This window comes from Seriola lalandi, unplaced genomic scaffold (genome assembly GCF_002814215.2).
Source record: "Seriola lalandi dorsalis isolate HSWRI2012SDOR001 ecotype SW California unplaced genomic scaffold, Sedor1 jcf7180002054234, whole genome shotgun sequence".
In the NCBI taxonomy this organism is placed as follows: Eukaryota; Metazoa; Chordata; class Actinopteri; order Carangiformes; family Carangidae; genus Seriola; species Seriola lalandi.
The window spans coordinates 468,232-489,655 of NW_019524787.1; the positions used below are offsets into that span (position 1 = coordinate 468,232).

At 42.0% G+C, this 21,424-nt stretch overlaps 1 protein-coding gene across 1 annotated transcript in view; it reads right to left on the reverse strand.

The window, feature by feature from the left end:
- Positions 1–93: 93 nt before the first annotated feature.
- The window catches only part of frem3 (Fras1 related extracellular matrix 3), a 30,253-nt gene continuing 8,922 nt past the window's right edge, over positions 94–21,424 (reverse strand). Inside the window, exons 3-24 of the mRNA XM_023404215.2 lie at positions 13,826–13,972; positions 12,586–12,816; positions 12,335–12,460; positions 11,753–12,004; positions 8,589–8,738; positions 8,291–8,500; positions 7,545–7,742; positions 7,294–7,458; positions 6,609–6,791; positions 6,362–6,492; positions 5,143–5,301; positions 4,672–4,975; positions 4,449–4,580; positions 4,009–4,340; positions 3,634–3,826; positions 3,423–3,527; positions 2,956–3,083; positions 2,708–2,842; positions 2,296–2,422; positions 1,995–2,182; positions 1,756–1,902; positions 94–1,670 (exon numbers count right to left, since the gene is read on the reverse strand). Coding sequence (XP_023259983.1) covers positions 1,107–1,670; positions 1,756–1,902; positions 1,995–2,182; positions 2,296–2,422; positions 2,708–2,842; positions 2,956–3,083; positions 3,423–3,527; positions 3,634–3,826; positions 4,009–4,340; positions 4,449–4,580; positions 4,672–4,975; positions 5,143–5,301; positions 6,362–6,492; positions 6,609–6,791; positions 7,294–7,458; positions 7,545–7,742; positions 8,291–8,500; positions 8,589–8,738; positions 11,753–12,004; positions 12,335–12,460; positions 12,586–12,816; positions 13,826–13,972 — 4,307 coding nt within the window. The 3' untranslated portion in view covers positions 94–1,106. The remainder of the gene's footprint in view (positions 1,671–1,755; positions 1,903–1,994; positions 2,183–2,295; positions 2,423–2,707; positions 2,843–2,955; positions 3,084–3,422; positions 3,528–3,633; positions 3,827–4,008; positions 4,341–4,448; positions 4,581–4,671; positions 4,976–5,142; positions 5,302–6,361; positions 6,493–6,608; positions 6,792–7,293; positions 7,459–7,544; positions 7,743–8,290; positions 8,501–8,588; positions 8,739–11,752; positions 12,005–12,334; positions 12,461–12,585; positions 12,817–13,825; positions 13,973–21,424) is intronic.

Genomic DNA, 21,424 nt, shown 5'->3' on the forward strand with positions numbered 1-21,424 from the left:
GTAGAAAGTGTCTTTTTGAACGTCACAAATAAACGTCCCCTTTTTTAAAAAAAAAAAAAAAAAATGTGTGCACTCTGGTAAATTAAGACACTGTTTCAAAAAAGGACATTTATATTTGGCAGATGAAGTGTACAAACATCCAAACTCTTGAAATTGAAACAAATTAATAAGCCATAAAAGTCTCACAGTTGGCACATTAAAATATACTATCACCTGTAGAAGAATATTTAGAATTTGATACTGCACTTTTTTTTTTTCAGAATCTGTTCTACAAACTAGAACGACGCATAGTTCATAATTTTTCAAGTTTCATCAGGTTGTAATAATACCTTTTTTCATAGTCCTGCATTGATATGTACACAGATTTTTTTGCATCTGATTTCATCCATATTAACCTGAAAAATATTAAAAAAGAAAAAAAAAGGTAATTCTGCATTCTCAAGACAAATGACGACATTTACAATCCCTTTCAGTGACACCATAGTGGTACTGGTAATTCAGCAGTGGGCAATTATACTGCAGGCTTTTTAAAGCACAACAGAAAAATACCAATAAAAATCATCTATCACATTATCATTCATTAAGGTCAGCTTCAACTAACATTCAGTCCATTTTGTGCTACTCTCCACAAAACAAAATAATGAACAGTGAATCACGGTAATAAAAAACGTAATTATCTTTAAAAGGAGGAACATAGGAAATTATTTCATGAAGTTTTAAAATGGTTGCCTTTTACTTGGTAAATAATTGCATTTTGGGATTTTCATGCATTTGCAAACATTGGATAAATGGATATTTTACAACTTGGCACCCAATGAAGCAGGTGAATATTTTAGGGGCCTCTACATACATCCATGATTCAGAATAGGCTGCAAAAAAGAAGAACCTATTGTACATTACAGCAAGAACTAACCATCATCAGAGATCAGTAAGCCTCAGAAAACTGGTGATTTCTCTGCATGTGGGCCCTAAGCACTGACTTGTGCTGTCCACAGGTTGTTCTGGGCTTCAGTGCTACAAGAGTTGGGCATTGAAGGCACAATGGTGGAGGAGACTATCAGTCTTTTTAGTAGGGGGCAGATGTTTGAGGTGGAGGCAGTCCACATCTAGACCTCAGAGCTGTCTGAACTGCTCCACATGCCCGCTGGACCTTGGCTGTAGCCACTGTAGGCAGTAGAGGAGGAGGTGGTGTAAGGAGGGAACTGGGTTTTCTTTTCCTTCTTACGCCGCAGCAGCAGAATGACGACGGTGGCGATGAGGCAGATGAGGAGGATCATACCTGCAAGGCCCACTAACATGGGCAGGGTGGAACTGTCAGCCGGCTGTCTGCCAGAACTCTCCAGCAGGGGGCGGTCCAGGAGAGGGTCACGGTTAGGGGACCAGGGTTGGCGCTGGCTGACCACCATGCGGTCTGCTCGGTCCAGAGCGATGTGCTGGATGTTGGTGCCTCTGTTGTTTTCGATACCGATGTCCTGGGTCAGAGTTGGAGAAGAGAAGACAGGGGCAGCACGGCGGTGGCGAGTGGCCATGTTAGAGATCTGGGGCTGCTCAACAGAGGATACACTGTGATGGAGGTACTCCAAACTGCGCTTGCCAATGTTGCGGTTGGCGTTTTCTCTGGAGCGGACAGTGTAGATAGTGTGGATGAACCATTCTCGACCAGCAGCCACCTGGAGAAGAAAGATATTTGAGCTCATTCCCTGTATGTTTATGTATTCATGCAATACATGAATATACTCTAATATGTATCAAGACCTGGAAAAGTGGAGATGAAGACAGCGTGAAGCCATCTGATCCTGGTTGTCTGACCAAAGGCAGGGCTCCAGCTGTGTCTTGGGCCAGTGTGGCCTTAAAAGCAACATCACCAAATGCTGAAGCTTGAGTCTCTGGCTGGGCCTTGTCCTGCAGAACCACACACACAAATCAGACATGAGCTCTACTTCCTTTCGCTTCATTACATACTACACTGAACAGTAATGTGTTTTACGTCTTACCAGGATCTTGAATCTGTAAAGCAGAGATGGAGCGTCTGCCAGGCATCCATACTCCTTGTTTGTGGGGTTGTATTTGGGAACATAACCATCTGCTCCTGTGCAGAGGAATACTTTCTCAATGCTGCAGGAGAAGGAGTCCCCCAGGTTCTGGACTGGGTCCACCATCACACGTCCATAGATCATGGAGCCTGAAGCAAAAGATGGATGAATAGTAAAGGGAACTGCAACATGGGCTTCATATAAGGTCATTGACCTCAGCTGCAATGTCACTTAAAACCACTAGATGGCAGTGTTGTAGTACCGTCTGAAAAAGCAGCATCAGTCCCCTCTCCAAAGCCCATGGAGCCATCTGACAACCACAACTCCTTCTTGGACAGCAGGAACATCTGAGTGTTGAGGCTGAACTCAGCTGCGACTGGGTCACTCACCTGGAGCACAGAAGAAGGGTTAACATACACAGAACAGATGGCAAAAAGTGTCCAACTTAACAAGTGATTTTGTAGTAAATGTATTTGTTAACACTGAAAATATGCCATTACGGTCAAGATAAGCTTGCCTTGATAAATGTAATAAACAGCCCCAAAAACAATAAAAGCATATTGATCTTATTTTAAAGTCTAAAAGATTGTTAATATGGTCTTTTTGCAAGTGTTCTTACTATTGTGAAAGAAATGAGTAATGCTAAGGCATTTTGTCAGGATATCCAGGCTAACCTGCTGGAAGCGAATGTCCATGTCAAAGGTAAGAGGTTCTCTTGGGTGGCAGACAGGAGGGATGCTGAACTCCCCATTGGGGGAGGCAATGCAGGGGCTGAGCTTCACTGTGTAGGTCCCAGAGTAGTCTCGCACCTACATGTCACACACAGACACACACACAGGAACAATGTCAGTACTTTGTATTGAGTTTGTGAATTCTTTACTGCAGCAGGAGAGTTTTCATAGTATTTTCCCTATTAACTCACAGCAAAGTCTGAGACAAAACTCCACTGCTGCATGGGCTGGTTGTATGTAGGCTCAGTCCTGACCAGAGCGAGAGTGAACGTCAGCCCAGGGTGGTCGGCACACATCACCATGGATGACACGCTGGTTCCTGAAAACAAACGTGTGCAAAGTCATAAATCTTGAAAGCTGCATTTTGTCCAAACTGAAACTAGCGATGCTGTCCACCTTCTTATTTATAGAGTGACCTTTTTGTATTGTTTGTGCCACTTGCTTCCTAAGAGTAAAGCTGCAGGGTGATTTTGACATTTGCTGAAATGACCTCTGGCACTTTCACACAGGAAGGACCCCTAATGTGGAACTCCACAAATAGATGAAGAGAAGATATGGGCCACAGGGTAATCCAATAGGAGGCTGCTTGTATAGAATGGCCACACAGGATAGGTTGTGGGTGTGTGTGTCTGTCTGCATCTGGGCACCACTCTCTTACCTGGATGAGACATAACAAACTGTCCCCTGAAGCGAGCCTCGGTCTTGAAGTTGACAACCAGACGGCCCTCCTCATTTATACGCATGCTGGTGGGATACATGGCTCCTATGACAAGAGAGAATAAAGTTTCACAGTACCTAGCAAATGAACGTACATTTTTTTTCTTCCTATGTCAGCACCAACAGGGAGCAGCATTGGTCCTAGAACGTACCTTGTAGCTCAGCTTCAGGAGGGCTGCCGATGCCGTCCTGCCACAGAATAGCTGTATCATACACAAAGGTGAGTTTGAGCTCCGACTGCAGGTCAAAGTGCTGCCAGCCTCCCACAGCCACAGGAGAGTGGAAGACATAGGACACAAACAGTGGTACACGCAAGGTGACATAGGACTGGACGAGGTTCAGCACCTAAATGAGCAGGAAAGCAGATGTTGGAGGAGGTAAAATAAAAGCAGATGGTGCAACACAACTAATAAGCTTCAATAATTTCCTCCATTTTTGATTCTCACTGTCAAGACAATTTTCTATTGGCAAAGCTCAATAAAGTTGAACACCACTGATCTCATGGATTCCATCCTTTATGTATGTACCTGTCCGTCGGTGCCTATGGAGCCTCCACAGTCATTCAGCAGCTCAGACATGTCGTAGTAGCTGGTGAACTCCCAGAGGCAGGCCTCTAAGTTGAGGTTCCTGTAAAAGCGCAGGGAGTTGGCTGAACGCATAATGGGACTATACTGGTAGGGTGAAGTCTCGCCAATGATTTCTGGGTTCTTTGTTGCATCAGTGATGAAGCCATAGCCAGTTTGGATCTCATTGAAGTCCAGTAAGTTGGAGCAGCGGTGGTTGCCCACACGTGTGCCGTCTGGGCTCAGGGTAAGCTCAAAGTTGGACATAGGTCTTGTGGAGATCACTGGTAACATGCCTGTCAAGAGGGGAAAGCTTGTTCTTATCACACAATATAAGGATTTAGTTGAGATGAATAAATAATAATGATCATTCATCAAAAGCTGTAAAAAGATTTACTGCTCACCATCCATGTGAGGCATGTTGACAGTCAGTTTGATTAGGTTGGGGAAGTCTGGGTCATCTGGGCCTGTGTAACGGATCTTAGCAGAGAAAGGTTCAGCTCCAACAGTACCTGCGATACGAGGCTGACACATACCTGCAAACAGTTAAAGTCACATAAACCAATTAGCTCCATACCAAGCATAAATCTGCACTAGTCACCCAATTCTCTTGTGCCTTCCACTCACCCTCCTCCTTGCTGATCACAACGATGGGACTGGACAGCTCCAGGCCCGCATCTCCATTGGCATTGAAGGCTCTTGCTGCACACTGAACCCTGGAGCCGGCTTGGAAGTAGATTGAATCTAAGGTGATGGACTTTGTGTTGGTGAAGAAAGTGTTAGTGTCCACCTCCCTCATGGGGCTGGTCACTCCATCTGACCCGGTGGGAGCGCTGACCAGCCAACGGTACTGGGTGAGGGTGTCGTTAATGTTTTCCATAGAGCAGATGGACCCAGTTTTATCAAAGTCGTGGTACTTCGGGTTGCAGGCCTGCCAGAGAGGGCAAATCAGATACTGAATGAAAATATCTTTCCACTTTATATTGCTTAAAAATACTGCCAATACCTTCTGAATGACAATCAGACGTGAAACAGACAAATGATTGGATTGGTTGGTAAAGCTTGAAAGCAGTGTGGAAAAAGAAGGATCCCACTCACCGTCACACACACAACAGGGTATCCATTGGGTGGGTAGGGCTTGTCTTTGGTCTTGGCAGTATCGTCATACATGAGCAGGGAAACCACCTGGGGGACTGCAGGGAAGGTAACGTCTGCCACACTGTCCATCTCCTCAATGTACACAATGGCCTTGTTCATCTAGCAAGAAGAAGAAGGAAGGCACCGTTAGCTGGTTGTCAACTTAAAAAACTGACCAACATTTAAAATGAATCTCGTTATGTAAATTAATTCATTAGCTCTTCGTGTGAGGTTACATTTTTGTTCCTGTCCAATTCTTTGAATGCCTTGGTTCAAGACACATCTATAACTATAACATCCTCTTCAGTAATCCCTTAACACATTGCATTGATATACTGTACCATTTTTTGAGATTGGCAGCCAGTACATTAATGCCATAACTTTTCAGGGCATTATTATACAGGCCATTAATGTTATTATTATTATTACATTATTGTAAAGCTAAATCTACATGCAATATATACTCTGCACAATGCTGCAAAATTTGATGATATTTCACATATACTGTACACTGCATATGTAGTGCTGCAGCAACACGATCAATTTACAAAGCTGTAACTATGTGGTCAAACTTAAACTTTTGCTACTTCTTGTACAAAACCCTCATATTCCCTGACTGGATTTAGGTATTCTCCAAAACATCAGCCCGATTATCAATCCCAAAGTCTCTTCTGGTTCAGATGAAGATGAAACACTTATAAACATTTTCTGTTATTATAATAACTAGTTATGAGGAATCTGCAGCCTTGCTGATGGGATGCCCACTCTGAGCACTTTCTCAGTCGATTGGTCATTCTTTCATCCACAGTAAAAGCACGAAACAGTTTAGTCAGAGTCAACTTATTACTGTCACGTGAACAGTACATGCCTGATGCGGAGTATATGGGTAGAATGCAACAGTTCTGTTTATAGGTTCGTCTACTGCTTGGCTTTGCTGGGACATTCCCCTCAGCATCTCATTCCACACGGAAAAGCTTTTTATAAGACTCTGTGGTTCAGGCGTGCTGACAGCAATGCCAGCTGCTGCCTGGCTATTTTAACACAGGCTGACATGACAGAGCGCATGCTCACGTGTGTAGATATGAAGTACTGTACGTGTGCGCGCACACAGGACCTTCTACTGGTTTATATTTGATTGTGTGCGTGTCTGCTTGTGTGTGTTTTGTGGCCTTCGTCTCACCTGTATTTCAGCTACCATGTTGTCGTCAGGCTTCATGTGTACAGTAAAGGCCTCTCTCATCTCTCTCTGACCGTCATATAGGATCTCAATCTCCACAGAGTGTTCCTTCTCGCCCTCCTTGAACTCAACATCTAAGAAACCCCAGATAATGAGGTGAGGAACAATCAAAAACATACAAATCTCAGACATAAATTTGTATCAGGAGGCATCATCCAAGCTACTGTATCACTTCCAACCAGGTTCTTACCCTCTGACAGCGGGTTGTAGTCCTCTCCAGAGGTTGCAGAGCCATCTTTGGTGTGCACTCTCACCACCGAGACCTTTGAGGCGTCTCCAGTACGCAGGATAGGAATCTTCACTATTGCCACATCTCCTTTGACCTGGGGTTCACGAACACTGTACTTGATCTCAGAGAAACGGATGATGGGCTCTGGAACAGGAAACAAAGTGAACTCATGAGCAAAAACACCATCAATATTATGCAAATCGGGATACTTTCACTTTTAAACCGAACAGAACAGAATAAATAACAAAACAAAGTGGTTTGCTTGCTTCTGTGAATATGAAAATATGGTAAAGTAACAGAGTTTCCTGTTGTTCCTTGTTGTCAGATGCAATAAAATATCTTAACTTAGTCAGATTCCTCAGTTTCTATGATGCACAGATCCAGTATCCTGCCTGACATTTTTAGCCTACTTGGTGTAAAGACACGCTCCCCTTACTGGTTCAGCTGAAGCAGTTATGGATGAAATGCTTTGCTCAAGAGAACCTCAGCATTAGTTCTTAAAAAGAGGTGAGAGCAATTTAATCTTCCTTTCCACATAAGTGAAACCCTTTGCTGTTATTTATATGTTATTGCTCTAACACCTTTTAATGAATTTCGGTTGTTACAGTTTCGTAAAATAATTTTTTAATGCTGATTAAGCACTTACTGTCTTTCTCATCTGTGACTGTGACCACTGCTTCCTTCTGCTCCCCGATAGAGGCTCCGTATGGAGACTTGCTCTTTGGAGTCCCCAGGACCAAGCGGAACTCCTCGTCCTCTTCATGGACAGAGTCGTCCATCAGGTTGACCACACACTCCTTTTCAGACTCACCTACAGAAGGAATTTTAACAGACTTAGTTAAGTGCTGCAGGATATAATGGAACAGATAGATTAACGTGGAGAAAGGTATGTCTCACCTGGCAGGAAGGTGATGACTGATGCATCAGTGTTGGGCCTCTCACTGTAGTCCATCATGACCTGAGCAGACCCCTGGCGAGTGTAACAGCGCACTGTGGACCTGAGGCTGATGTCTCCACTACGGTACACTGTGGCTTTAAACTCACCATCAGACTCTTCCACCTTGTAGCTGCCGTCCTTAAACTGAACCTTTGGCACTGTAAGGACAAGAATTGGCATGTTACGAGAGTCTCATTGAATTTGAGTGAAGCTGGTGATGGTAGCACTTTATGTCAGTTATACTCCTCTAAATTTAACCTGTGTAAGCACCTGTATATAAACAATCACACATACTGTATAACACCACAGTGTTATTGTAAGCAGATATAAGGACATTTCAAAGTGTGTAATAATGTATTTGTCGACAAATATAACTGCTATTAATCATCCTGCATGGATTACGCAGCATAACACACTGGTATTTGTAATGAAGTGTCACCTGTGAATGATTATGAAGTGTTAAAACAGTAAATAAATGTTTCATTTTAGGTCAATATGTAAATGTCTTGGTGTTTGTTATCTATAAATGTAAAGTGCTAATTACTGTATGTAAAAAAATATCTATATGCGATATATGTGATCTTACAACTACATAATAGTGTATTATAATGACCATGTATTAATTGTTTATATACTGCTTATGAATGCTAAATGCTATATATATATATATATATATATATGTTTAGTTTCTCTATTTGAAACTCACAGTCAGTGATGGTATCATTGATGGTGATGGTGGTCTTGCTTGGTTCTCCTAAGACAGCATTCATGGGCATCCGCAATACAAGGTCAAAGGTCTCCGGCCCCTCTAGCTCTGGCTGACCCAGATCGTCCAGGATGGTCACTCTAAATGTCTGCATCGTCACTCCGGGAGCAAAGTCTAGATTGCGACTGATGCCAACATAGTCTAGTCCGGCTGCCAGATGCAGAGAAAGCCATGAATCAACACTGCAAAGCAAAATCATGACTGAGTGCTGGTGATTCTGTCAAACTGCTGATCTTACCTTCTGCAGAGACGGGATCACTCTTCCTGGAGCGGACAGTGACAGTGGCTGTCTTGGACAGATCAGTTCCTGTCCTCCAAACCTTCACCTCAACGTAGCCTGAACTCTCATCCACAACATACTCAGGTTCCTCAAAGTACAAGGAGGGCTCTGTGGGATTTGGGAAAAATAGAAAAGTACAATGGGTTTGTCAACAAAGGGACAAAGCAACATAAACTGTCAGTCGACCCTGGACATTTACATATTTGTGAGTCATTTCGGAGTATCGTTCGACTATATATCTCGTGGCTTTGTGATCAGGTTCAGCAACAGACTGACATGAATAGCTGAGCAAACTCCCTCATTTTTGACTCAGCACGGGAAGAGAGCTGTCATCCCTCTTATCCTGTCCTCTTTCCACCTTCCTCCTTCCACCTTCCTCCCCATTTATCTAAATCCAGACAACTCTGTCTGAACTCAACGCCAAAGGGTTGAAGCTACACCTGAAGAATGAAAGGTCTGTGCTTGTGTGTGCACACAGAATGATGCATGAGTGAAGGGATGTTCTGATGATAGAGCAGCTGATAAGCACAATGGAGAGGTGAGGTGGCAGAGACAAAGAAGCAAGGCAACCTTCCACTTTGCAGAGGGAGAGGGCAAGAATTCAGACCCCTGGAACACACTGTCAATTTATCTCTCTTCACTATGGCATAAAGCTGGTTTTCATCACAGTCTGTCCAGTCAGTGCTCTTAAAGATCAACTGATAGAGGTGGAGATTTGGGCCTTCAGCTTTTCTGGGTTATAAACAAAAGCAAAGAGAAAGAGAAGGTAGAGACAGAGAAATTTGCAGTGTAAATTACAGTACCAATCTCAAATAAAGGGCTTGTGAATAGTAACTTTGGGTGTTATTAATGCTTTCTAGACAAGAACAAGATTTGGGTTGCCAGGTTGTGAAAAATCCCTTTGTTTTAGATCATAAGGCAGGATTACATCTTGGTAATCTATTGATAAATGCTCAGGGATTCTGTCTTCTAATCATGTCTGCATCTTCTATAAATGGATATTTGCAATAATTCACCCTGATGAATTTGAAAGTGTGGGGTAAGCATGGGATCTATTGCATAAATTGGCACCCCAAGAGGTGTCCACATCATGGCCTTTTAACTAATTTCATCAATCAAAGCATTAGTAAATGATACATTAACCACTACTAAAGACATTTGTTATAATAAAATTACACAGGGTGCCTTAGTAGCAAGTGGTGCCTAAATTACTTCACTTGGTGCCAGGGAGATAATCCAGAAGGTCAAAACTCAACTTACTGTTGAAGTATTGAGATCAACGTTATTAATGAAGTGGGACCCTTGGTTAATAACTTGGTTTTGCTGCTACAGCCTTTTCTTGGTCTGTATTGACCAGTCAATTATAGTGGTAATATTAGCAAGTATTAGCAAATTTTAGATAGTTAATGTCTATCTCGTTAGTGGGTCCCTTTGCTGATTTCATGACTCATCTTTACTTGTGGCGTTGTTATATCAAATTATTTTTAGCATTATCCTCTAAGTGTCACTTAGGGCAGCAATGGCCATTGTTCAGCAAAAGTTACATAGGCTTTCTGTAAAAATTATGCCTTCATAAGGGTCAGCAACAGCTGAAAAACATTAATCTTATACATTAATCTTAAACATTTAAACAACTACGGCAGGGGGATGTTTGCACCGTAGATCACATGAAGCCATGAATGACCAATCAAATATAGACATATTTCATTTTGTCTATTTAAATGTTCTTTGAAAGTGTTGTTTGATGACCATGATGAAGCCTATATGCCAAGTTTTCACAATAAAGTTGCCCTCACTTATTGGTGCTTGAGTAGCATTGGCAGATCTTGGGTTTATTTAGAAGTCGACTGATACTGCAACAAAAAACTGATGCTGTGAAGGGTTTCTGGCTCACTTTCAATGCCTTTCACCCTCCAAGCTCCAGCTATTTAGTACCAGAGGGGTTGTATGGGGAACAGAGTGCCAACATGGCAACCTTAAAGATCAGTGGAAGGAAGAGCCAGACAAATACTGTAACAATAGAGGCTTGATGCTGGCGAGAGTCCAAACCACAAGTTTACTCAGACAGGCAGATGGTTTTACACACACACACACACACACACACACACACACACACACACACACACACACACACACACACACACACAGATTTATGGTGGGGTGTTACTTCAGGACCCACCAAGATGTGGAACCACAATAGAGGTTTACTCTGAGGCGTCCTCTCTTGTCTCTTCACATGTCTGGGAATGCATGCTGATTATTTATACATGAACTGTGATTGTACTTCTGTTACAAATTGCATGGGAGGGATGCTTGTTCCGTGAGCAGGTCTGTCACTACAAGGCAAGGCAAGTGCAGGAAATTAGCCTTGGTGAAAGGTGGGAGAGACAGACAGGAAATGTGAGGAAGACAAAATGAGTCTGGTATTACTGGTTGCAGTAGAAAGACAAGAAGGACTAGGGGCTACTGACAAATTTGTGATCTATAACTTTAAAAAACTGCATTCTTTCTCAAGCTGACAATGAAATTGCAGCCAGTCCAATATCTTTTGCACAAAAAGGCAGAATTGCTCTGAAAACCATCAAACAGAGGAGCAGTGTAAAAACATGCCAGTCATTTGGATTCCCTGCACAATAGTCCCTCTCTCTCCACCACCTGCCTTTTGGTCCCTGCAGACAAAGGGATGCCCTGTGTTTCCCCCTGAGCTCCTCTGAATGCCAATTAGGACGGGGGTCGCTCGAGGAACACAGCAAGGTTTAAAGTCCTTTTATCTGTCAGACAGGCAGATGTAGCATAACATCCACCGTGGCTGCCTTTCTCCGTCTCGACACCTGTCTATTGTTGTCTTGTTTCAAACCCTCAGTCAGACAGACGGAGTATGGTGGATGAATGAAGCAGAGTATGTAAACAGAGAACTTACCTTTTCAGGCATGTAAAAGGTAATGGACCTTAAAATACTGTAAAGCCATTGAGGCAAGTACAGTATCCACTGCTTTTGTTTTGGCAACTGTGGTTAAGGTGCTGGCTGTGCACCTTTGGTGGGTTAATGGCTACCACGACCCTCTGTAGCACTGTAACTAGACTACAACACATGATGCCATGACGTCTAAAGTTCCACTCACCATCATCGCTGTCTGCCAAGATGGTGACTTTGGTACTTGGGAAGTTGGCACCCACTTGGCCGCCCATGGGCATGCTGAGGCTGACATTGAAGGTCTCTTCCTCCTCATACAGGGAGTCATCGATGATAATGATGCGACAGAGTTTCTCACGCTCATCCTTATCAAAACGCAGAACGCTGGTGTGGTCCTCAGGCCGAGTGATGTAATCAGAGTAGGACAATACAGTGCTGGGTATGGTGCCAGCGGCCGTAGCTGAGGAATTATGGGAACAGAGAGAGGATATCGGATGAAAGGTAACTGTTCCTTGGAGGGATACTGAGTCATTAAAAAATCAGGTAAACTGTATTAGTAACTATTAAAATAGCAAAAGCCCAATAAAGACTATAAAGTACAATTAAACTGTTGCAAACATGGAAACATAGGAAAAGTAGCTTTCTACATTTGCTACGTTAACTACTGTATATTTACATTATCCTTATTGAAAGCTGCACTGTTTGATCTCAGAATTTCTGACGTGTGATACTTATTTCTTCCCAATCGCCATTTGGCCCATTTGGCTGTTTTTGTGCCAATTCTTCTCACCTTGTTGAGTGTAACAAACAACCATGAGTTCCTGGCTGGCATCTCCTGAGCGCCGTACTGGCACTAACAGCTCTCCAATATCCTCCTCAATCTTGAACTCTGCTTGAGGAATGAACACTGTCGATTCTGTTTCAGAAGAGAAAGAATGAAGATGAGTACTGATGTGTAAATTCACTCACTAATACAACATATTCAAGATTATTCAAGTCAATTTTTTTTGGCTTTTTTTAACTGAAATATCAGATTCTTACCATCTCCAGGATCCACAATCTCCACTGTTGCAATGTCTGGAAACTCCAGCACCGCCATGACTGGGTCTGACAGTTGTATCTCAAAGGTCTCTGAGGTCTCAAACTCCTGGTCTGTGAAGATCTTCACCTTCCAGGTAGCTGTGGTCTGGCCAGGGTTGAACTGGACCTGTTTTTGGGCTTTACCACGGAAGTCCTTATCTTTCTCGGCTGTGCCATCCTTAGTGGCAATACCTGAGGGAGAGGGATGTACACGTTTTGAGACACAAGGCAAAGGAAGATGTAAGTGCTGATTTAAGTACCTGTGAGATCTCTTACAGCACAGTTTTCTGGCCTGTGCTGACAATGTAATAGCAGCTAGCAGATTCTATATGTTGTCTGAAACCTCAAAATCACGTGTGCTTCTTGGTTGTATTTTGTAGATTCGGTTTCATACTGGGTTAAAATCAGTATCTGCCATGTTTATATGTATTGCCTTGTTTGTTCCTTTGCATGCCCCTTGTGTCTTCAAAGACAGAGAGGCAACATATGTTGTTATAAATCTGTAGCATGCAAGTGTCAGTGATAAACATGTTGACATTTCCATGTGACCTTTTCTCGAAAAGATCATATGTGCTCTCAATCACACCTCTCTCACAGACAAGAGAGGAAAGGGAGCACCAGTAAAACAAAAAGACAAAAGATTTCCACAGTTTAGGACGAGACTAGGTTGTTGATTTGTAAGTTTTCTTTGGTTTAACTGTGGGAATAAACTGACGACACCCTGCAGCCTTGAAGGAGTCTGCACATAAGTGGGTTATATTGATGTTTTATAGCAGGAGTGGCCTTTGAAATGACACATAAATTACATGATGCAGTCTCAGGGAACAGTAAAAGGGGTGATAATTCTTTGTAAAATTGTCAGTTTAATAAGGGCATGTTATCTAGTACCACCACCCTTCATATCAATCTATTAGTGACACAAATGCTACAGAAAGTCCAGCTCTGTTGGAAAACAAAAAGGAAAAATAAGAGAAAAATGATCTCTTCTTGATCAAAAACTCCATAGATATAATAATTATATTTCTCTGACTTTAGCTAAAGTCACTGCAAATAATCCATAAATATATACAACATACAAATATAGTAGTTAGTCATTGAATTAAAAAATATAAAGTTAATTTATTCAGTCCAAAGACAAGAAACTCTATTTCAAAGTTGACGTATCAGGATAGATGTTTAAAAAATGACAGTCAACACTTACTGATGAAGGAGGTTTCCCCCAGGTAGCCTCTGCGTTTCAGAGTCACCTCCAGGAATTTGGCGTCCTCATCTACCAAGTAGTATTCCCTCTCCAGGGATATCCAGGCCCAGTTGAGCCGGAAAGGCTGAGGCTTTAGTTTGTTTCCACCTAAAGAGAGAGAGAGAGAGAAAAAAAAAAGCTTATGTCTCAGTACTTAATTTGAAAGACCTCCTCAAATGCACAGTACAATAAGGAAACAATCTGTTTTGTTCATATTAGGAGCCAGTGAGGCATATAAACCGCAATCTGCTTCGGGCTAAAGGATAAAAGGAATCAGAGGGGCATTTTAATTTTGGAAGGGAAACATGATAACTTAATACCAGGGCTTCCCTAAACCTCACTTCACAGGGCTTCAAGAAGAGTTGCTTTGCTTCTTATTTCCTCCTCTGCTTAACGCTCTCTCATATTGTCAACCCTCAATAGAGCATGTACAAACATGAACATACTGTACATCATCTGATTATAGAAAAATTCTGTCATAGTTTATCTTATTTCATTAATGAGCTGGCCTCTTGTGAATCAGCTTCACCCCATCATGTCTGTGCTCTGTTGCTCTCCCACTCCGACAAGGTAAAGTTTAAGTGTGAGCAGCAGTGAGGCTTCTTTTTGCTCCGTCAGTGACCTCAAAGGGTGACTGCCAAGACATACTTCTGGTTTTACATTATTCCCCTTTCTTAAACTAATACCACCTTATCTTACCACAGTTATATTCACAGTATTGGTCCTGAATCAATTCATGTGGATGTAAAACACTTAATGACCTTCGTTTGGTTCCTCTTTATTATCTGTGAGAGGCCATGCTCTTATAACACACATCTGAACAAAACACTCGAAATGAATCATCCAAAGCTCAGAGTCACCTGCCACTGATCAGCAACTATAGGCCCAATCTTGTCCTTAATCCACACTATCTCATGACTCAAGTAATCCCTCAAACTGTCAGCTCAGTTTTGCTCATGGACTTGATTCTGACTGCTTCAGAGATATTTAAGATTATAGGTTCTGCTGCATAATGTGAATGTTTTTTTAACAACAGTGGTGAAACGCCGTTATGTCTTATCCTTCAGAGAGATGAGCTTGGTGACCTGTGACTTCGGAGATGTGAAATGGGTCAGGATCAATGGACTCTTTGAATCAGGGAGGTTAGAGAGCCTAGTCTCTCTTTAGTCTTGCACGGCTGGTCACACTGACAGCGGCCCTGTTGACCTAAGTCTGTTAAGGACACTTAGAGGAGTGAGGGAACCTCACTGGTTCAGAGGATGCAGTCAGCAGGCTGGTTAAAAATAAAAATGTGTCATTTGGTGTGATATATGTCTCGGAAATGATAGAACACAAAGGTGGACATGAGGAGCATGAATAAAACTATGTGCAGAGATACTGGAAAGGAGCTTCTGCCTGTCCACACAATAAACCAGCATTGAACTCAGTTTTGCCTCAGTGAAGAAGAAAGAGGCGGCAGTCTTTATGCTATGTGAATAGGGAGAATGAAAACAGTGTGTGTGTGTGTGTGTGTGTGTGTGTGCGTGTGTGTGTGTGTGTGTGTGTTTGTGTGTGTGTGTGTGTGTGTGTGGTAGTGGTGGTGGGGGGGTCAACACTGAACACATGTCAACACTGGAGCCAAACCAGCCTGTGTCACAAGAGGGTTGTGTTCAGATGGTAGATGTTATCAGCTGATAATGGTAAGTGCTTTTTCTGGAATAATGATAACATTGGATCATGTCTCTGCTGTAGTTAATTACCTGGAAAATGTGGTGATGAGACAGTAAACATGAAGTCTGTTTTACATTTCTTCTCACAGACAAAATAGAATACAGTAAGTTCAAATAATGAGAGCAGCTCTTATTCTGCCTATATTGTCCACTCTGTCCATCTACCACACACAAACGGACATATGAATGGACACATGAATCCCCTGGTTAAGCCCACACTGGTGAAGGAGAGGCGACATGGAGCAGCAGGGCCCAGTGGGCACAGCCACCCTCGACCATGCTCGATGCTCAGGTTTCCAATAGTTGTGGCTAAAAATACAGGAAACATGTATCATGTCTGTTTTTGCTCGCCCCGAATTCCTCAAGTGTTGATTCAGTACATGCATAAAGTAAGTTTATTAAACATATGCTTTTGTTGCATTCTGTAAGGAAACTATAGAGTTCAGGCATTCTGCTCAATGAATAAACTTCTGATGGAATAAACTTTGTCTCAAGCTGCAACCAAAAAAAAAATCAAGTTCTCGTCTCCGTGAGAAAAACACCCTCATTTCAACCTGATGTAAAGTTAAAAAATAAGAAGGTCCTTGACAAGCTTCAGTTATCAGATTGTTTCTATGAAAGTGTGTCCTGGCAACTGGCCCTACTTGGAGCTCATATGAGAAGATTATCCAGCGGCAATCATAGAGGATTATCAAATAAACAGCCAAAACCAAAAGCTGCCTCTGTTTTGACATCGAGCAATCCGTCAGTTTTAGGTTTCTGCATTTCGACAAGGAGTAAAACAGTGGAGTTTTTATGAATCAGACCAGAGCACAGCTGGTATTTCATAGGCTGCTAGACGTATATTGTGCTGAATAAGAGACACCTGTAGTACAAAAACAATGTATTTGTTTTGGATTTTTAAAAAATGCTGAAAAATTAAATTTTGCAGCAGTCTTCTATTGCACTTCGTGAGGTATAAATTCTGTGCTATACCTACAGTATATCAAAAGATATATTTGAATAGATAAAGAGTCAAAAAATAATAAATAGGCACTGACTAAACTGACTCATGAATATTCTTCTACTAAACAGTAGTAAGGTGTTGACTTCCTGACTAGAGAAATGGTGAAAACAGACAAGCTTAGCAGTGACTGATGGGAAAAAAGAGCTGATGAAATGTGTTGCCTTTCCATGTCTGTCACAGAGCTACCTGATATGTACGTGTGAACTGGAGGCACAGGTGTAACATAACATATGTGAAATGACGCAAGTGGATTGCGTGTTTTGTCATGATGGTCATCATATGGCAACTTGTTTATTAGCCTGTAATTTATCTGTAATCAAATCAGAATTTGCTTATTCTTAGATTCGTAATAAAATATTACATTTCTTTTTTCTTTTTTTTTTTTTTACTTGGTTTGATAGTTTGCTCATCTTGGGCTAAGAATTGTTTGTCATAACCTTGAGAAAGGCATAATTGCTCCCACCACTTGTAGTCAAAAGGACTGAAGAGATGTGAATAAGTGACATCTGCCATTTCCCTTGGCCTGTTCAGTGACTTTATAACACTGTGTGGTCAACAGGTGCTTTTCTTTTGCTGTACAAGCAAAATTCTGTCCAACATTACTTCTGTCAATGCTGTTCAAAATGCCAGTGTCACATCTCTTTTTGCTAGCGCTTTCTCAGCTCGTCATTCTCATTCACTGTTGAGTCGCATAATAATATAACGACTGAGAGAGGAAAGATAACCATTTTCTGGCTGGGTTCAAGATCATCAAAGCAGAGATCTCTCTGTCTTTGTCCGTCCGTCTGTCTGTCTTTGTTCTGCAAAACCCTCCTTCCCGCCAGACTCCCATATTATGTGGAGCAGAGTGACAGCTGTACTCCACACCGCCTCCTCCCCCTCCAAGTTCCCCTTCCTCCCTGTGTCGGCTTTGTTCGCTCAGGGGATGAACAACTGAGAGGGACAGCAGGCCACAGTCTGGGTGGGCCAGATCTACCACTATGGCATCTCCCTGCCTGCCTCCACATTGTTCACACCAGTGTAAGACTGGCGAATCTCCCTTTCTCTGACTTCTATTGTACATGCTGTCAGACACTGAGGCTGGAGTTGGCATGAGTCTCAACAAATCAAGAAATAATCAAGATGCAAGACTTCCCAAGATAACACAGACATAGTACTTCAGAGGGAGATGAAAACGGTTCACCTTTGCCTAAACAGAAAATGACAAATTAAAGACCTGGGAGAAAAATAGCTGCAAACATAGAAGTCCATTAGCTGCTCTTATATGAATTTAAACATGATTCATGGTCTTATTTATTACAATTTTTATGACACGCATACTATATTAGACTGGCCATCAAATTCAATACACACAGTAGCTGCCTGGCTCAGCTCACATTTCCATTAGCTTTTCAAACTGACAATCATCATCATTTCTGCTGGGATGAAAAGTTTATTGGCCGCACACATTTCTAAAAATATCCCTGTTAGCAGCTATTTAATAAATTAGCTTCAGTATGATTGATGCTAATCACTGACATGGGCAGGGAAATAATATTAAGGAAGTGTGACAATGTTTTTTTGTTTTAGGACATTAGTGAGATGAAGTGGATCCTCTGCAACCCCTCATTAAAAGCTGCTAGACTTATTTTAGTGCTGAAAGTCACATAGTAGCTTCCTAAAAAGAGGCTCATGTAGGTTCTTTTGGTACAGAATTTAATTAAAATTCATCAATATCAAAAAAGCTGTGAAAACTATGAAACAATTTTGATGAGGGTACAGAAGGGCAGAATGACTCAGCGAAAAGAGTGCTCTTGATATAATCCAATAAGTATCCAATAAACTGTGCCAGCAAAGCATCATCAAAACATATACATGACATTACAGCCTCAGATATTCCCTGCACCGGTGTCCTTGGACAGCGCATTCTTCGTCAGCTCATATTTACACAGCCCTGCTGCCTGCGCCATACATAGCTGCAGTGGGATAGTGGGTCAGGCCGGAGATATCATTGGAAAGGAAGGTCAATATGGAGCTCTGACGTTCACCAACATGATGCAAGGAAGAGCAACCTTCTAAGAATATCCTCATCAAGTGACAAGCATTGCCATTATTGCATTTCCTCATTAATCATCCTGTTGGTATAAATACTGAGGACGTTCCAGTCAGCTATGATTGGTATTTAAGTATCAGAGCATTTTTCAGAGTATGTTCCATTAAATCATGGACATGTCAAAAGTTCATCTTTATTTTGATTCTTGTACATTTGTATAAGTTCAGAGATTTTTCAATTAAGCTTAGCTTAGCTTCCCCTCTCTGATCCGAAGAATTCATATGTTAGGAATGCTGCATGATTAAATGTATTAATAACTGTAATCATTCCTTCCGGACAGTGGCAGTATGTGCTGTAAATCGACACATTACAGTGGCTAGATCGCTGCTTCAGTGAAGTGATCTCTGGAGGATGTTGCAAATCATAACTTGACAGGGTCTGAGAGCTACATCCTCTTTGGCCCTTGCTTGCTACACTCAGCATGGTGACACAGATATTTGCAACACTTTGGAGAAATCTACTAAGAAATGTGGTACTGACAAGCATTACCTTTCACCAAACTATTATGATCAAGGATGAGAGGAAAGTGGACAGTGTCCAGATGTCAAGTCATGTATCCTGCTAAAAAAATATAGTTATATAGAAACAAAACAGGGCTATAATGTTTAGGATGGTCACTATTGTAGTGAATCCTTTTAGCATGCTAACATCTGCTGAGTAACTCTTAACAAAGTACAGCGGATTCGAATGTCTTGGTCATAAACTAAAGAACTGGACATAAACACTAGATGACGATGGCATGATACAGGAAGTTAAAGGATGATCATAGTTGTTACATTTCATCCTAAGGAGAAAATGAATGTGTGCAGCAATAGTTTTTGGTGTATTTGACTCAAAACCACAAATGACAACCTCATGGTGCTAGAGTAAAAAGGTCACTAAAAACAGGAAGATACATCCCATGTATGTTTTTACCAACTCTAATGGCAATCCATTCAAAAGTTGTCATGTGGACCAAAGCGGTGAACCGATCAACAGAACTACATTGCCATCAGTAAAGCCACACTGCTACTGTGGCTAAAAAGAAAAGGACAAGGAAAGCAGTATGAGTAACTCAATGACAGCTTGGCTTAGGGCAGCAACAGCTTTGCCATATGAGAGCAGATAAGAATAACCGCTGTAGCCATACATCATAACTCTCCACCCCAGCAGTCCTCAAAACACCATAAATCAATGCTGGAGAAAAAAAGACAAAAAGAGAAAGACAGACAGAGAATGAGGTGATACCATGGTTCATTGAAAGGGATAGGAGAAAAACCTGCGAGGAAGGAGAAGGGAAAGAAATTGAGATGAGGTAAAGAGATGAACACACTAAAGAAAAAGAATAGCGATACCAGAAGGGGTCATAGAGGAAGGGAAGGACGGAGAGTGAGAACACAGAGTGGGGTGTGGTGGAGGGGGACTGAGAGGCCTCAGCTTCTTCTAGTCACAGGGGACCCTGACTGTGGCACCATTAGCCAGTAAATCTCTTGGTGACTGTTGACACGGGTGACATGTAAGATCCCAAAACACAGTTAGGAAGTGGGGGTGTAACATGGCTCTGTCAATCAGCATGCAGTCCTACTGTACAGGAGAATACACCCACTGTATTGAAGAAAAATGGCTAAAGTCTAACTATAGTACACACAGTCAAATTCACATTTTGCAGCTCTGTTTCATTCCTTTTCTCTTTATTGGTATTATTGCACCCCGTGGGGAAATGCCCCTCCAGAGTGGGTACCTCCACAGTGGAAGTCTGGGGGTTATCGGGCTATCTGAGAATGGGTTGGATTTCTGCAGAGCTTGGAGTGGGGTGACGGATGGCTTTGAAAGGGGATCCCCCCTTTAGCCTTCCTTCTCACATACACACCTGTCTGCTCGGGATACCACTGCACTTCCAGGCCCTGCTCTGTCTGTGGCCCTGGAGTCTGGAGTCTCCAAGGAAGTGCATTCCTCTCACGGCTCTGAATGATCACATAACACTCAGCCCACTGGGGTCTATGATCCCTCTCCAGAGCTGGAAGACTATAGTGTTGCTATTGGAAAAAGAGACTGATTCGACTTATCTGAATGCGGAGGCTCTGTTCTTTTTCGTCTCATTTCTTTATCAGGAGAGTTTGATTAGTGTTTCAATGTAATCTAAGACTATATTGCACCTAAGACTGGCAAGAATAGGCAGACCAATACACTCAAAAGTCTAAAGATCTGACATATACATATCGCACCAGTCCCTAGACTTAGAAACAAACATAAAGCTACAGATGTCCCAACACGTCTGACAGTAAGTAAAGTAAGGGTTTCTTCTCTTAGCCTGTGGCTCACTGGGCCCATGCCTGTTGGACAAGGATATACGAAAGCTGTGTATCCACTTGTAAAAACAAGTATTTATTGCCTCAGTGTCCCACACTTTGAATGGCTGTAGGGAGTTTCTGACCTGGTCACTTGCACACAGGTTATTGCTTTTCCCATAGAAATTCCCAGCAGACAGCAAGAATGACCCAAGTTGAACTACAGTTTGTTTTTGAGGTCACTGCCACATCATTACTGGAGGTTTAAGTTTGTTATTCTACTATTTTTGCGAGAATTCATAAGTCATTCTAAATAATAAAGTAGATGACCACACCTGTTGGATGTAATGTGATTTCATTTTGTTTTTTAGCAGTTTGCCAGATGCCCTAATTTTCTCTGTATTTAGGGCTGTATATAGACTCATATTTTCCAGACTGGGAGTACCCACTTAGTTTGACTTCATTAATTTCTTTAGCTGAACACAA